The 18,729-nt window shown below is 31.4% G+C and overlaps 1 protein-coding gene across 2 annotated transcripts in view; it reads left to right on the top strand.

Moving 5' to 3' along the window:
- Positions 1-15,493, top strand: part of LOC106459640 (potassium voltage-gated channel protein Shal-like) — a 121,652-nt gene extending 106,159 nt beyond the window's left edge. The window contains exons 3-6 of one of the 2 annotated variants that reach the window (XM_022386401.1): positions 1,636-1,818; positions 5,013-5,165; positions 8,722-8,748; positions 10,229-15,493. In XM_022386401.1, the coding sequence (XP_022242109.1) occupies positions 1,636-1,818; positions 5,013-5,165; positions 8,722-8,748; positions 10,229-10,558 (693 nt within the window). In that variant the 3' untranslated portion in view covers positions 10,559-15,493. The remainder of the gene's footprint in view (positions 1-1,635; positions 1,819-5,012; positions 5,166-8,721; positions 8,749-10,228) is intronic. The other variant, XM_022386406.1, reaches the window with a different exon arrangement.
- The last annotated feature ends 3,236 nt before the right edge of the window (positions 15,494-18,729 follow it).

The following is an 18,729-nucleotide window of genomic DNA, read 5'->3' on the forward strand; positions in this document are numbered from 1 at the left end:
CAGAAAAAAAGTTTAATCGAAAACGGTGCACTCAATCGTTTTCCCGTGAAAAGCGAACAAAAACACGTCCGCGAGCGTTACCGACAGACACACAGACAGACAGACAGAAATTGAGATAAGACTTGTTTCGGCTTCTCTGGTGTATGAAACGTGAAGATATGCAAAAAGTACACTATTCTAAGCAATGTACAGACAAAACTCTTATTTTATTTATATAGACAGATGAGAGCTTTGTGTAACTCATCCTCTTTCCTAGATAAGTAACCACTGGTTGAGTCAGTTAGTTGTTAACAGATCATTCTGTTCTGTTACTCAGTGTCTCATATATATGTGTGTATGTGTACTAACAACAATGATTTGTTTTAACTCCTTTTAGATTTCAAATTATATAATTCCTGAAATATTCCATAATCAGCTATGAATCTCTCATTTATCATAGATAAAAATGTGCAAAATAACACAAGCCTGCGAATTTAAACTTCATAAAAGTTGTTTTGGTTTAATAACGGATTTTTCATAATTCAGCTACGCAGATTTCGAAAATAATATTATTTTTTTCTTATCACGTAAAGGTTCTTTACAAATCGGGAAGAAATAAAAAACTCTCACTTAGATCAAATTATTATTTCGTTTACCACAATGAACATTTTTATTATTATGTTTGTCAATAAAAATACAAACAAACTAAAGAAAAGGGAAGAACATTGATGTCAAACGACTATGCATCATAATTCAGCCTGATTTTTTTTTTCTCAAATCTACGTCTTGTAGTATCAAAACTACGTGTTGTGGTCTTTCTTTTTTTATTGTGTTATGACGTTTCGTGAAATATCTGTACGTGATGGAGAAAAATGGATATCGTTTTCGGATTCAGTGTACAGAAGTTACTGTAGAATACCTAACAATTTCAAAACAATAAAATCATCGCAGGCCTGTGTAATCATCAGGCGTTGATTAATTTCAGAAGTTACCAGTTTTATTTGGTTACAATTTATTTATTATGGATATTTTTTCTCTATTTTTCAAACTAGTTGAACTAAGACGGTTATTAGTGATCATAAACTTTAGCCCCCCAGTGGTACAGCGGTATGTCTGCGGACTTACAACGCTAGAAACCGGGTTTCGATACCCGGGGTAGGCAGAGCACAGATAGCCCATTGTGTGTAGCTTTGTGCTTAACTTCAAACAACATCATAAACTTTATAGGTGGAGTTTATGACACTAATATGAGAAGCTAGTTTTTGTTTTTCGAGTATACTAACTTACGAGTTTAGATACTGGTAGTAAATTTGTTAGAATGTTGTAGATTGTTAGGTACACAATTGTAATTTAAAACGTTATTTTCGTAAACTTCAGGAAATAATGGATTTTCGTATTTTTACTATATTTGAATATATTTTAAATTTTTTTTTTCAGGGCTAATATACAATTTAGGCTAATAAACTCACAATAGTCGAGGTTTGTTTTTATTGAACGCTTAAAACAGGAATTCTTGGGGAAATAAAGTTTTCTAGAAGCCACGGGATATTTACAAAGACTCATTTATACTCAAACCATTAAAACGTACTCGTACATCAACTCATCTAAACTATTTAACCCAATTAAAACCCAGTTTTGACTCTGTTTACCCCCTAGAAATCAAGAATGGCCAGAATTCGAATTGCCAAGGCAAAAAGTGGTGCAGCATTTGTTAACAAGAAGAAAGAAGCTGAAGCTAGAATTGCTGCACAAGAGTCTGGACAGGAAATTGAAGACGTCACGGAAGATATTTTTGAACTTCAACATCATCATCTTCTTCAATGTCTCGAAAAAACGACAGTAAGTACCTTAGTGTGAAACATTAAAATTTGTAAAGTACAACATAATCTAAATTATAATATATTGTAGTTAACACTTGAAAGTACTGATTTAAAAAGGGTGATATATATATAGCAGACACCTCAGTCGTCAAGTCTAATAAAGAATATTTCCGTAGAACCCAAGGACCAAACTTAAATATTACATATACAGTTTATTTGGAAGACTGCAATAAAATAATTGGGTATTGTGATAACGCATAAATGCCTCCGAAACAATGAGTACACAGTAGACGTTCTCAGCGTTGTTTATCTATAACTATCATAAATAAACGATTGTTTTAATCAAAATTATTATTTTCGTTTGTTAATTGGAAGAAAATATGCAAAATTTTTGTCCCGTTGATAAATAAAACTAAAATGGTCAGAAAAAAAAATTGGTTTAATAAAACACCTAATATAATATCATTTTGCGAAAGAATAAGCCAAGTAAAAGTAGATAATCTCTTTATTCACGGAACCAGATTTACTACGAATTCTTATATTTCGGAATTGATTTATGTGAAAAGCAAGCAGTATCTTCCTATATATATATGTATGTGTGTTTACCATCATAAACGAACTATATCATTATAGAAACATTAGGAACTAGCATAGCCTGTCCGTTTACCTGGCTGAAGTAACAGACATAGTATAAATCAACATGACATATTTTAATTTAGCTACAGAACAGAATCTAATTTAGACAGAACAGAAACAAACACAGGCTATTTTTCTTCCTAGCGGAGCAAAGACAGAGTATAAATTAGCGTAGGTGTTTTGTTTATTTTAGCAACACCATTAAATACAAGATGAACTAACATATTTTATTTCATTACCTAGTCGTATCAACACTTGTAGTTAATTAGCAGGACCACTTTTCTTTACTTTAGCTATACCATTACATACAACAGGAACTACAATATACTATTTCATTAACTAGCTGTACCAGCAGACAATGGTTGTTTGTTTTAGAGTAAAAACATATTGCGCTATCTGAAGTGTCCACCGCGGGGAATCGAACACTGGATTTTAGCATTGTAATTCCGTAAACTTACCGAACGACATAATACGGTATAAAAATTAACGTGACATGTTTTGTTTAATGTAGCTACACCATTATATTCAACAGATACTAATAGTTCTTACTTCTTTACCTAGCTGAACCAACAGGCTTTGTAGAAATTAACTTGATCTTTTTTTTAATTTATCTATACCAATAGATTCAACAGGGACTAACATGGGCTTATTTTACAACTAGCTGTATTAACAGACAGGATAGAAGTTAACATGAGATGGTTTTATAATTTAGCTATACCTTTAGATATAATAGAACTAGCATGGGCTTATTTTACAACTAGATGCAATAACAGACAGGATAGAAGTTAACATGTGATGGTTTTATAATTTAGCTATACCAGTAGATTCAACAGGAATTAACATGGGCTTATTTTACAACTAGCTGTATTAACAGACAGGATAGAAGTTGACATGAGATGGTTTTATAATTTAGTTATACCTTTAGATATAATAGAACTACCATGGGCTTACTTTACAACTAGCTGTATTAACAAACAGGATAGAAGTTGACATGAGATGGTTTTATAAATTAGCTATACCTTTAGATACAATAGAACTAATATATATTACTTCTTTACCCGACTGTACCAAAACAGAGATTACAAATTAAAGTGGCTTGTTTCGTTTTTAGCTAAATCGATAGATACAACAGGATTTAACATAAGCTATTTATTTATTCAACTTTATCAAGAGACAAAGTACAAATTAACGTCATATTTTTAATTTAATTTACTTATACCATTAGATATAACATGATCTTACATAGGCTTTTTCTTTACCAAGCTGTAACAACTGACAAAATCATAAAAAATGTGACCTCGTTTGTTTAATTTAGCTCAACCCATTAAATACAATAAGAACTAACTATGGCTGTTTATATAGCTAGATGTACCAAACACAGAATAAAAATTAATATAAACTGTGTTTTTTTTTTACTTTAGCTGTACTCTTAGGTTCGAGAGCAACTAACGTAGGCTATTTTGTTACACAGTTGTACGAAAAGAAACAGTAAAAATTAAATAACCTTTCTTATTATCATTTAGATAAATACAACAGACACTAGCATAGGCTACTTGTTTACCTAGCTGTACCATCAGAAAAAATTATAATGTAAAGTGACCCGTTTTGTTTAATTTATCTATATCATTAAATACAAAAAGAGCTACCATAAGGTATTTCTCTATCAGTTGTATCAACATAAAGAGTAGATATTAACGTGACCCATTTTGCTTAATCCAGGTATACTTTAAAATACAATCGAAACCACGGCCCTACGCTATGCTACCTAGGTCTGCGCAACAACACGTGTGCTACGACAAGGACTCTAAGCGTTTATTATGGAAAATTATAAATCATTATTTCCTTTTCCTATTCAAAGTTAACTATCCAGACATTAGCCAACTGTTGGACAATAAAATTAAAGGATATCTTGCTTAATATTTCATTACCACCAGCTTCATCGGAAAGAATATCTAAAAAATAAAAATGTATTATAGAATGTTATATGTAAAAGCATTTTCTGGTATCTTTTATTAAAAGCTTACAAAAAAACTCAACATAACACCATGTACAGAATTCCGATTTTTAATTTGATCATCATATTTCTAAATGTTTTTTCGTTTGATTGGTTTAAAATTATTGTTCTCAAACGATAACTTATTTATACTTTCTCTACGCACGAGTAGGGCGGGAAATATTTTTTTTTAATTCGTGTTTATCTAAGTATACCACAAGCATGGCGATTGACGTTTGTACTTTTAGGGAAAAAGATGGTAATCATAGGTTAACTTTGCTGAAAGGTCTACAAGTGATTATTTTTAACCCTTTGAGGAATACTTCGGCAGTTTTGAAATATCAAGAGGTATCAGTTGTATAAGCAAGTTAGTATCTTTGTGTTGGTATTAAACACTAGTCTGCGTTGTTTAATTTATTATCACAAATTAGAATAATGTTAACCTATACTTTTATTTCTGAGGTATTAATCATTAAAAAAGGGGGTATTGCCCTACTCGCCGTTTCTCTAAATTTTAAATTATCTGATAAGTTCTGAGAGTGAGACGTCGCTCACGTAATAAACAATCATTCCTACACCAACAGGACAGAGAATTTGTAGAGCTTGATGTCCCCTACAATGGTCAACCAAATCGACTTTCATCCACTCCTCCTCTGTCCCCAGCGCCATCTCTATCATCTAATGATAATCCTTTATGTTCCTGTTGTGGAAGACGCTGTGGAAGAAAAAAATATCAGGTAATTTTTATCTTTGCTTACGGTTCTGTATTTACGCAAATTCTTGTTGTTGTTCTTGTTGGCAGAATATATGAAATGAATAAAAAAGTCTTAATTCAAAAATTAGACGAGAGAAAACAGTAACAAAATGAATTGACTAATTTGATTTTCTATTTAATGCAAATGCAGTAAGCGAATATTTAATTCACATTATTTGTTACAAATTGCCGGTAAACTTACACACACAATCAAACAAAGTTGTCGAGAAGTAAAAGTTACTTCCCTTAAAATAATAGAAAATGTATCAATAAAAATAAACAAATAATGTACCTTGGTATTTGACTGTTAAAATCGCTATAAGGGAAAGGAAGTATTTAGCTTAGGTTTGCACGAAATGATCTTCATTGGTCCTGACTGTTATTGTTCAACTATGTCAACTATAAAATAGCCTTAAGGCAATGGAAAACAATGCGTTTTCATATTAGTCTCTAAATCTTTATCTACGTGAATTTCAACGAATTAAAGTTTTCTTTTAGTTAATCATATTAGGCTTTTTTTAATGTTTTTTTTTCTCACCACAAATTAAAGAGTCGTGGAATTTTGGTATCAATAATATATCAATCACCACTCATTTAAATTATTATCAGCTACCTAACTTACGGTTTACTAACATATAAGTCTTTTATTATGATCCACTATCCAGTATTATACTTGCTTATTTTAAACTTTGTTTAAAAAATCAGCTTTTCTGAACTTCGTAACAAAATATTATCATTTCCTGTTCCATTTTACACAGAATTTTAAAATAAAATGTTAAAATTATAACTTTATGGATGAAAAAAAATATATAAAACTGTTGTTTTTGACCTTTAATTAATTATTAAAAAATGCGGCAAGTTGGGGAACACGTGCTAGCATCATGATACATTACTTTTCACTGATGTTTTTACTGCGTTCTTTTACTCGTATTTTTAGAAAATTCCCTAAGTAGTAGCAATATTTTGATAGCTTTTGTTTCGACCTCTTTTTTATCGTTTACTTGCATATCTAATTAAATATTTGTTGCACAAACCAAGCTTCTTTATTTGTTGTAATATTAAATTACATTTTCTCAGTACAATTGAAATATTTTTTGATGAAATTCAGATATAACATTTAAAACATTCAAAATACTTGAACTAAATAGTAGACATTTAAAAATAATAAATAAATTGTAACACAATCTCTTTGCAAGTTAACTTTGCATCCTCGGGTGAAACAGGTAAAGAAAGCGTTATCTTGGTGGAACGTTGTGTTGCAATTTAAGTATTCTGTTTTTCACTATCTGGTTTAGCCGTTATTAAAACTTACATATTATGAATGTTATAAGAACACAATTTAACGTGCGCAATAAGTGCGAAAAGTATGTTCTAATGGCATTTCATTAACATGACATAAACTATCATATTCTGAAAACATTTGAGTGAACAAACTGATGAAAGCCTGAAATAAGTTTATAATGTTTGTTGTAAAACCTCATGTACAATTCACGCGTTATTTCATAAGTAGCTTTTAACACACACTCACACAATCACATGTGCATCTTATGAAATTGAACGAATGTATATATATATATATATATATATATCAAACGGTTCTCACTGCTACTACTAAAGTAGCAAAAGCGCCACAATTCAAAAACTTGATAACGTGGGTTCTTTCAAAGGTAGGTTATCCTTCTTCAGGGAGTGAAATAGGAATGAACTAGAAGTGTGAAAATTGGTTAACAGCAGCATCTAATAAAGTTATAGATTTCTATAGCTCATTTTTTATCTTATGTATTTTTCTAAGTATGATGAATGTAGCAAAATAATAATAATGATTACATATAGGCTTCTTTGTATCCATTACCGTACTTGTCGAAATTAAATAAAAATAGATACAATGTGTTACTGTAGTTTAATTTACGTATATCTAAATATCATTGGGAATTTCTATTAGGCCATACAAATTTAATCATCTAGTTCTTTCACTTGTTTACCTTTTTTTTTTTAATTCTGTATATACGACAGTAGCCTAAAAACTTTTCTTAATATTTTGTAGGAAAAAAGTTAACGTTTTATTGAATAAATGACCTAATTAATTTATCAGTGATATTCCGTAATATTCACTTGTTCTTTTCTAAGGAGCTGTAAATTCATACGTTGGCATTTATATTTTAATTATGCTCTTTCTAAACTGCATCCTTTCTCGTCAGTTTTAGTTTCACTTAGCACATTGTCATAAAAGAAATTATGTCATTGTTGACATTCACTCCAAATATCACTTGGCCTTTTCCGTCTACTTATAGAAAACACCTCGGATGCGATTAGAAACCGTGTTTGAACTACTTTCAACAACATGACTCAAATTTCATATTCAAATTTAACACTAACTTGATGACTAAAGTTTGTTTGTTTGTTTTGAATTTCGCGCAAAGCTACACGAGGGCTATCTGCGCTAGCCGTCCCTAATTTAGCAGTGTAAGACTAGAGGGAAGGCAGCTAGACATCACCACCCACCGCCAACTCTTGGGCTACTCTTTTACCAACGAATAGAGGGATTGACCGTCACATTATAACGCCCCCACGGCTGAAAGGGCGAGCATGTTTAGTGGGACGGGGATTCGAACCCGCGACCCTCAGATTGCGAGTCGAGCGCCTTATCCACCTGGCCATGCCGGGCTATGACTAAAGTAACGTAGTGTCAGTGTGGCATTTGAAACTGAAATACCGAAATTAAAGTTACCATAAGCAACACTATTTTTGAATGAAAACAAGAAATCAAACAAAATTCCCGTCACTAAATGAAACAGACAACACTAAATTGTCATAACACTCAAAAACTAGCAGTAAATTTACCTCAAATATCTTGCTTAACATACGTACTTTACGAGAAGAATGTGACAAGTATAAAAATTGAGCCATTGTCTCGCTTACGTCATACGCATACGCATTACTGACAAAGTTAGATATGATAAATACTTTTGTCAAAAACATGAAATAATTGGTTATTTCCTGTTTACATGACAAAAGATATATCTTAGCAGAATGAACATGATTAATTTTATTTAAAAGAGTGAAAATGTAACATTTACAAAGTTTAGTGGATCTACTTTTCTGCGTGATAATACAAGTTCTTCGCCAGAGACAAATCACCAAATCTCGTCAGATCAATGTGCATTTCTACTATTGAATCCCAGGTGTTATTCCTAAGCACGGCGGAAAAACTCGAGCGTTATTCCGATTGGAAAATACAGTGTCAAAAAACTACCAAAGAATTAGTAGGTTTAAAAAATCCTTCATTTTAAGCATTTCGTTTGAATTAATGAATCAGATAATTAATTTTGCATGGCCTAAACTGTCACGTTTTATTAAAGTTATACCCGAAAATCATCTCATAAAACTTTTACTAGTTCTAGTAAAGTCGATCTTTAAGTACGCAAGGGTATTTTAATTTGTTCTGTTATCTTGGTTACTGTTTCCTGCTCGATAATATTCAATCCTCTCCTCCTTCCTGGTCCAACATTTGCACGTATTTCTCTCCCTTTTTTTTGCAGGCCGTCTTAGATAGAACGTCCAGTAAGGTAGGTAATTCTCTCTCTTGACCACCAGGTTTTAAGTTCTGTTACACATGAAGATAAGTAGACATTGATATTCAGAAACAGAAATATTGTGTTAATATTGATATTACTAACTTATTCATGTTTGTTACAAAGCAGTTAACCTGTGGAAAATTCTGGAAATGTACTAAATGTTAATATTTTCCGTACTTTTTAACAAAGAAGTTAAAGTGTTAAAACCATAGCAACATGGAAAGTATGTAAAACTATAATCTTAAAATGTTATATTTAAAACTTGAGTATAAATGATAACTAATACACAATGAAACGGTTTTATCTGCACATTCAAAACATTCTATTTTACAAGCCCTTTAACCCTGTCTGAAGTCTACCATCAGATTTGCTGAACAACTTTGTAAGAAAAAATAACGATATTATATAAAGATATATTAAAAAATAAATAATTGTTTTACTTAAATTAATGTCTAATCTCTACTTTTAAAGATGACGAGCCTCATATGCTCCATTGCTTGTACAAAATCACCTAAAAAGTTAGATATTCTGAAATAGGGTTATATTTCGAAAACAGAATATTTGAACCGTTTCTGAAAATTGAACTTCCCTCGATTTATTGTCTCAAAAATTATCCTTACATCATGGAGGATATCACAAACAAAAAAAAATAATAGGAAAAAGTCAACTTTCCATCTAAATTTCTTAATTATGGTATCAAAATGCACTGAAGAGTTATGATAGAATGATTTCCATAGATGGCCGTTTATTAGCTCGTAAAACCCTAAGATAAATGAGAGAAACTTTCAAAGAAAGAGGATGCTCCCTGGTGGGACAATATCAAAATAATATTTGGTAATTTTCTTAAGAAAAAATAATAATTTGTAGGGAAAGTTTTACAATGAGTTAATATTTTTACGTTTTAGATTAATTAAACTAGTTAAACAAAACTGGTTTTGTGTTTTAGGAAAAACAAATATTATAGTTGACTGAAATCAAAGTGATAATTCTGACTTAATTTTCATTTGGATCTTAAGTATAACATTCGTTTGTTTGTTGTTGTTGTTTTTGTTCTTGTTGTTTTTCGCATAAATAATCCTCTTTGGCCAGGCATTTTAGCTGGCTCACAAAGTGAAAATTTTGCTTTAACCTATCCATCAAAATTTATTCCTATTTATCCACCATAAGCAGTTGTTTAACATAATCAAAAATTACACTCAACTCATACAAGCGCAAATTAACATTAAAGTAATGAATTCTTTACTTCTGTACTTTGTTCAGTGTTAGTGTATTATACTCACTGGCAAAGTTAAAAGCATTTTGTTTTGAGGTTATTTCGAGGTGTAAGTATATTTTATTGTTTTACCCGTCATGTAATATTTTTAATCTTATCTCCTAGTTGGAGGGCTGCGTTTGTCATATATATGTATATATGCTTTACTTATATAACTATTTTTATTCGAATTACCTGTCAACTTTCCTCTTCATTCAGCAACACAGTGGAGTAGGAACATCAGATCAAGATGAAGAACTGAATGATATTCAAGTACGGATTATGTCAAATAGAACACCTCCTTCCAGCGATTCACACCATCAAAATATTAGTCTCTCTAGGTCAAGTTTGAACAATCCGACACCAATGGTAACTGCTATAAGTTCGCCGCCAGGCAGTGGTAGTGTCATCACAACCGTGGTAACAATGTCCCAACCTAGTCCCAATTCTGAGACGGAGGCTATTTTATCTGCCGAAACGACGAGCACAGCATCACCATCTCCTGGTAACACGAGCACGGGTCCCATGGTTCGGATATCAACACTTTAACACGGTCCTATATAAGAAAGTGTAGGTTCCTTATAAAAAATTTTGGTTAGTTGTAACAAGGGAAAGCGGCTAAAACTGGCCGAGGACTTGATCAGTTAATAATTCCATTGCCTCAAACTGAGGTTGTAATCCTGGCAAATGGACAGTGCACTGGAAGCCTGCCCAGGTATTATACTTCCACTATCCTTTTCTCTTTGTGCCATGTTCTGCCCATGTATGCTGATGCCGGATCTGCCTACATTTCCTCATTCAGCCTCTCCATAACTCCCGCATCAGCCAAGTACAGGGGAAAAATCAGTCCACAACTGATATCCGTAATGGCTTTGCCTGTCGTAATCACCGAACGATGGTAAATTTTATTCTCCTTCAAATGACATGTATAAGTTGAAGTCCAAAGTAAAAATAAAATAAAATCATTGATACGTTCGCACAAATGTTTCTTAAACCTAAGTTTGACCTTCCATTATTTTTTTACTTTATTTTTAACTAATTATAAATAATTATTTCATGTTGTTAATGTTTTCTTTATATTGAAAAGTCACTGTGTAATGGGTAACTGTAAATATAGTCATATTAATGAATACAGTGTTATCCGATATTAATGAATACAATGTTAACCGTCTGACGTTTTCAAAACTGTTGATTTTGGTTTATTCGTAAAAAATGATTGTATAAATATTTATTCTTCAGAAAACTACTTGCACAATGTAATGTTATAATAGCGTTCTCTGCAGTTCGGAAAATACGCATGTATTTGTTTAATCTTCTGTACAAGGCTATCCGCAGTTCGTAAAAACACAATCCAACTCATGTTTTTCTTTTGTCTGGAGCTTTTCATGATCTGTAAGCATTCTTAAATAAAAAAAAATCTAGTGAATGAAGTAAAAAACATTTAATTTCAGATAATATAAATTAAGTGGAATGAACATAATGTTCTTTCACCTTGAAAAATTGTGTTTGGTGTATCTATCTGTCTGTATAGCTTGTTGATTAAGAGCATACTTTTGGCATATATTTTGACCTGAATATCTAATATACTAGTATGTACCTTTGATCTAAGTGGGTGAGGGTGAATGTATAAATGCACGGTTTGTGTTACGGTGTATTTTTTTTTCTAATCAATTTGTCGGTCAGTAAAACAGGGCTGTATTTCGTTTACAATTCGAACCACACGAGATAATCTGCTTATGAAATAGCGAAAAAGTAACCTTGGATTTGTGTCACTCATTTGTTGGTGGGTAAAGCGGTAGATATGTGCAACATTTGAAATAATCTTTCAGTCTGGTTTTAATTATTACATCAAGAGTTTAGTTTTGAAATTGTTTCACCATTTTTTTCACAGTGAAAAATAGAACCTAAGCTCAAAATATATGTTGAAGGTGTAAAAAGACTTAAACTTTCTATGTCTATGAATTTACTGGAGTTATATGTGAGTATAAATGGAAGAAGGTCCACGTGTCAAGAACTATAGAATATACAGAGCGTGACATAGGTTTATAAATGTTATAATGTTTTATCGTCGTGTATTACACGTTTTACATGTCACGTGTTACCACTTTATAAGTTTAATGTCTGATGCTCTTCATTACGCTGTTGGTGCAGAAATAAAACTACATGTTGATGATCATCATAAGTGTAAACCTAATTCAGAAAACTTGAAAAATATCATTTCTTACGAGTGATTGAAACTAAACATGCAATAAAAATTACTGTATTAACTAAACAAATAAAATAACCAATTACTATGTTAAAATTGTGTGATAAATGCTCGTAAACTCTTAAATGAAAATTTTAGCTCAAAGTTTGATTGATTGATTTGTATTGTCCGTATCACAAATCATTTTTCAACTATGTCAACGTGGTCTTAATCACAAAATTATTATCTCGTGCATTCAAAATATTATTCCGAGTCGTTATGGTATACGAGTTTCTTTAGTTAGTTGCTACGTCAGTCATGCTAAGGTGAGATCCATTGAGAAAAAAAATATTGACGTTGCTGTCCTAAGCCTAAACTACTGTGAGAGATTCCATTATGTGTATAATAGAGTAAGTTCTCTATTATAATACATCAGTTGAAGTAATCTTCGTTACATCCTTCTTTAACTAGCATTTCTGGAAAGTAAATCTACACAGTAACTGAGCTTCACAGTATTTATGAAGACAGTTAATTCCCCGAGATTTTCCAACTAATATATTTATGCTAAGAAAGATCTGTCATCAGGATTCAGCGTTACTGATTTTAAAGAAATACCTTCGTGACGCTGGAAAGGAAACAGTTGCAAATAATTCACAGATACAATTGTTTTCTTTATATTTGATAAATCACTTGCTATTTTTCAACTAATAGATATTTAAAGAAATTCATAAAAATTATATTTCGGTCTAAACTAATATTGTTATCAAGAGAATAGTTTTAGTTTGCTGAATGAATTCGCCATCACTTGTGGACCTTCCCTTGATAGCTATTGACCTATAAAACTAGGTGTTTAATTCGGATAATACGAGTTAGCTCTTTGATACAATTATCCGAACAACTATTAATTAAAGTGAAATGCTAAAGTGCCCAGTTACTTACTAAACAGATACTGTTTATTGGGTGAAATTAAAACCCGGATGCTCAGTAATTTAACAATCTTTTAGGTATCTCGTGATTGATTGATTTATAAACTTAGGAGCCCAGTAACTGTAAAAAGTAATAAAACTTTTGATTGACGAACTCAAATATAAACTTCAAATGTATAAATTCCTATTTACGCATTGGATGACTGGATGTAATATAGTCTTATGTGCCTGCTGACTGCAAAACGTAGGTTTTTTCATAATTGATTGATTGAATGATTGTGGAAATAGCTACATGCCCGATGGTATGTTTTTATTGTAGCCAAACATTTATGATGTCTATTTAAGTGTATATGCACCTTATATTAGAAGATGCCCTCTAGATTATTGAATCTTTCAATATCTGATCTTCCACTAAAGTAGGTTTATTGATATTGTTCTAGTCTGTTCACTGTCAACTTTAGGTCAATTAGAGAATGATTCAAATATCATTCATGTATTATAATGTATTATGAAACCTTGTACCGCTTCCATACTCTAGAATGTGTTTTTGAGCCTAACAATGATTTACGATAGTCCTATAAATCTACCTTCATATACTTGTTACATTTTGTGCTGCATTTGAATGTGATTTCAGACTTTATGCAAGTTAAATAAATTCATCTCTGTTCTGTAATATTATCTATTTGCTAACATTTTGTGCTTGATGAAATATACCAGTATGCACATCCACACACATATCTGTAACAAGTTCATTTGGGGAATATTTCAGACCGACGATTGTATATAGCATAGTATTATCGTGCAGGTGGTGTAAACTTTTAAGCAATTACAAATTAAATTATCCACTATGCACAAAATCTTTATTTTTATTTTATTGTTTGAAAATTTCACACTTATATCTTAAGCTTATGCATATCAGAGAGTTTCTAGGAAATTCTCTACACGTTTTCTTTTATGATTGTTTGACGTATAAAAGTACATTTTCTGTAACTCCTTTATTTATTTTTTATCCTGAAAGTGAGAGAAGTGAGGGGTTGAAATTATTTCATAAAATTGTATTGCGAACGTTTATACAAAACACTAAGCTTGATACCATCGCAAAAGGCTATCACATACCTGAAATTGAAGAGACAAAAATCAGAATAAGATTGAAACATATAAAAGACAAATATCACATAAACGTTCAACAAAAATGAATAAGATATACATTGATTTTGAACATAGCAAAATTAGACGTACATTTCTGATCGTATCAAATACATGAAAGTGAATGCTTTTATCAGCGAAGTAATCTATGAAAGTATAGCGCTGTTCTTCTTTTAACATGCATATTTTATGGATTCGATAAAAAAAAAGCTCAGGATTTAATGTCTAAACATGGTTTGAAAAATTACTTTTAACAGTCAACTCGGGATGAAAAACCATTCTGAAAATAACAAAAATCCTGACCCCTTTTGTTAAAACATGTGACTGTGTGCAATAGGTTATGAATTTGGACAACGATTTGGCAGGCAATCTTGCGTTTGTATTCATGGAAGAAACGCAAGAGAGCCGAAACGTTGTCCGGATTTAATATTTTCCAGGCAAAGTGTTTTTTTTTTGTTTTTTTTTTCAGAACTACACATCAGGCTATAAGATACATAATATCAAATGTACGAATTTAGCTTAAGTTGAGTATTAACTTTCAGTTGCTTTTTTTTTTTTCAAATGCTTTAGATATGTTGTCATTACATATGAATTAAACTTTTATCTTAAGCGATTTTACTTGCGTTAAGTACACATGTGGTTTTTAAAAATATATTTTACCAGAATATGTTCATTGCATCCGTATCTATATATCTTTAAGAATTGTAGAAATATTCCAAATTAATTACAATTGTATATATCAGGAACATCTGTGACTGTTCTGAAAAAGTTTGGACGTCAGAATAAAAGCTGCATTGTTATTAGTATTGGACGCCAGAATAAGATCTACATTGTTATTAGTATTGGAAGCCAGAATAAGAGCTACATTGTTATTAGTATTGGACATCAGAATAAGAGCTACATTGTTATTAGTATTGGACGCCAGAATAAGAGCTACATTGTTATTAGTATTGGAAGTCAGAATAAGAGCTACATTGTTATTAGTATTGGACATCAGAATAAGAGCTACATTGTTATTAGTATTGGACGCCAGAATAAGAGCTACATTGTTATTAGTATTGGACGTCAGAATAAGAGCTACATTGTTATTAGTATTATCAAATACATTTCACATGATTTTCACATATTTCACTATGCACAATTTTTGTTACTGTCGATAATGCAAGTTGTATAAAAGTTGGCTGCTAACGCTAATTTTGTTTGGTTATACAAGACGTTCTTCCTAAATTACAAGCGTGGTATTGTACTATAAAACAACGTATAACCAAATCCCCCCTAGAACGTTACAAAATATCTATGACATGTTCAGAAATTGAATACCAGTGTTCTCATAAGTATGTTTGCCCTATGAAACTCTAGCTCTAAAACCCACATTACCTAATACTAAGATTATAAATATCATTTTTCAAAATATACATGAAACATCAAGAAAATACACGCTTTAAACCTCGAGCAGAAGCATCCATCCAGGTAATTATAAACATCTAATATTAAACTGTAGTAATACAATTTCTCAAAACAAGTTAAGGTGAATTTATGATGTTGAGTAATCTCTGAATACTAAGAATCGTAGTCGATAATACACATTTTTTATGTGATTACTACATATTTAAGAACAACAGGTATGAACTAAACGTGGCTCAAGTTTATTTATTAGTTAGTCTATCTTCAACACAGTTTTGTCTTACAACCTCTGGGTTGAAGAAAGTTCAGAATCTAAATATTTGAAGGTGGTTGATAGTTTTTGTTTTGAAATCAATTTACACTATAATCACTGTGCTTCTCTATGAAACTATTCTTACCAAGGCTACTAGCTCTCAAAAATGTTTCTCGTGTGTTAAAATACTTATATATATATATAATTCGTTGCTATCAGAGACCAAGATTTTCATATTAATTCTATTGACTAGGTTCATCAAATATTTCTCTTATGCAAGTATTGTTGTCACAGTTTAAAAATAACAATACTGTATTCAACAAAAACTGAAAATATTTGAAACATAACTTTTCATTTACTGTCCACGGTATTTTAGGCAGTAACAATTATATAATGACAACATAAACATATATTTAAGTAAAAGTTGGAAGATACAGCATTTATTTAAAGTGTATAAACATATCTTATAAAGCATATCAAATGTATTTGTTGCGAGTATTTAACAAAACAACTACTATTTTATTCTAGTCATGTACACAGTAGTTTTAACAAACAAGACTAACATAAAAAAAAGCAACCCACTGAGCTTTGGGATCGTAAAAGAAACCTCAGTACCTATCAATCAATACACTACGGGACACTTGAAAAACTTCGTTTCATTGTTCGGTAATTGTTATGCTGTTGAAATTGTAATTCTTAAATATAAAATGTTTAATTGTTATTTTTCTTGCTTGGTGTATAAGGATTTTTCATTCCAATGTTCTGTCATTCACAGTATATGTTGCCAATAAAATGAAAATATTGACAATCAAAACTCAGCCTTGTAATAATTTGTTCTATAACATGTGCTGTAAGTTATTCTAATACAGAGGAGTCCACATCCCTAAATCAAACACAGCTTGTATTTAAGTAACTCGTTATCTTTCGTATAATTTGTCAATAAATCAAACCTTATATTTTGCTTATCACAGAATTTAGTTAATGATCACCTGACTGTGAAACATGTGCGTGTTTTAATCCGTTTATAATTTTGAGTACACAAACCTACTACATGTATTGTACGTGTACACGAAAAACTACATGTTATTATTTAGATTCACAATTAATTTTAATGCTTAATTTTTCTTCGCCTTGTGATTATAGATAAGGATATCCCTTTGGAAACCCCGAAACCGCATGCCTCCAAGCTTCATATTTGTAGAAATAATTCGCAAACAAACATATAACGTGAATTATTATAGGATATATATACTTTTATCAGCATAATTATTAAGTGAAATAATATAATTTATGATTAATTCAAAGTTACGTCAAAAGCAATCAAATAAAACGAAATTCCAAATTAATTGTCCAGCAACACATAAATGTTTTGATTCTATTTTTAAACACTTAACTTATCCATTGTTTTCATCTTCTGTGATACAATAAGACGTTTGTTGAACTACAAGTAAATATTTTACAGTTGTTGTTGTTTTCTTTCATTGGTACAAAAATGAAAAAGATGAGCTCTATAATTAAGATTTTAGTACGTAACATGCAAAGAGAGTGAAATAACAGAAACAAAAATTACTTAAGTGAAAGTTAGTTTGTTTTTCAGGTAAACAATTCACAAAAAGATTACAAATTCTTAAATGAAAGATTTTGTAAATTGTTATTTCTAACCAATGGCTGTTTTTCACCAATTTATTTCACTCTGTATGTAGATCAGTAATTTTATTTTTTAAATTAACTAGGCGTTAATATAAGTGGAAATCAAGTTAGAATTCACACCAGCTGGTATTAAATATCTAATTTTTAAGAATATGTTCACAATAAAATTATTTTGTTTCTTGAATGTCATTCAAAGGGCAATAAATTAGCGTCGACTGTGTTAAATAACACGAACATGTGTGAACCGAACAACATCATACTTGATCCTGATTTGTGACGTATCAAATTAAATAAATAGAGTTGTTTAACAATAAGTAAAATCTTGGAATGGTCTATTCTTTTACTGAGGTGAGTCTGTAAGCCAGACTAGTTTCGGAGAATCCACTCCTCATCAGTGACCCTGGACACTACCCCTAATGAAATATAACAACAACAACATAAGCGTTATTTCATTCCGGTAGAGGGTTAAGCCCTCTTGTCAGCCAATGGACGAAAAAAGAAAAATGGGTAAAATGAATAATAGATGGGTAAGCGTGCAAGTCAGCACAGGAGGTGAAAAATGGGGAAAACGCGATATTTGCAGATGGAGGAGACAATCCGGAGAAATATGGATGAACACTAACCAGTCTATATCATATAATGGAGATTGTTTGGGAACAGGCAACAAGTATATCGAGTATTATGATTCAGGATAGATAAATGGGGGAAGAGGGGACATCGACGTGGTCGGGATTGTCAGCTGGGAGGGACATTACATAGAGGTTCAGTAGCTGATCAGTTGGTGCAAAAATGCTTCGTGGAGTGGTTACAGTGGTGGCGAGAACATCGGAGAAGATGAGATTGTTGTCACGAAAATATTTATTAACATAGCGAGTGCGAAGCTGTAATAGAATATGAAGAACAACATACGACGATAAAAGTCGGAAGTACGACTAATGAGTTTGACGCCAAAGGCGAGCCGTATGGCATGGTGCTCCAAAACCTGGATACGAGATTAGAAGGTCAGAGAAGCAAATATCCAGGCTATATATCCATAGGTTAAGCAGGGTCTGATAACTGTTTTATATATATACAGCAGGAAAGGAAAAAAATATATCACACCAAACCAAGCCTTTATAGTAGTGAGGTATCAAAAATCGAACTGGTGTATTTAAGA

This window comes from Limulus polyphemus, unplaced genomic scaffold, assembly GCF_000517525.1.
Source record: "Limulus polyphemus unplaced genomic scaffold, Limulus_polyphemus-2.1.2 Scaffold29, whole genome shotgun sequence".
NCBI classification, from domain to species: Eukaryota; Metazoa; Arthropoda; class Merostomata; order Xiphosura; family Limulidae; genus Limulus; species Limulus polyphemus.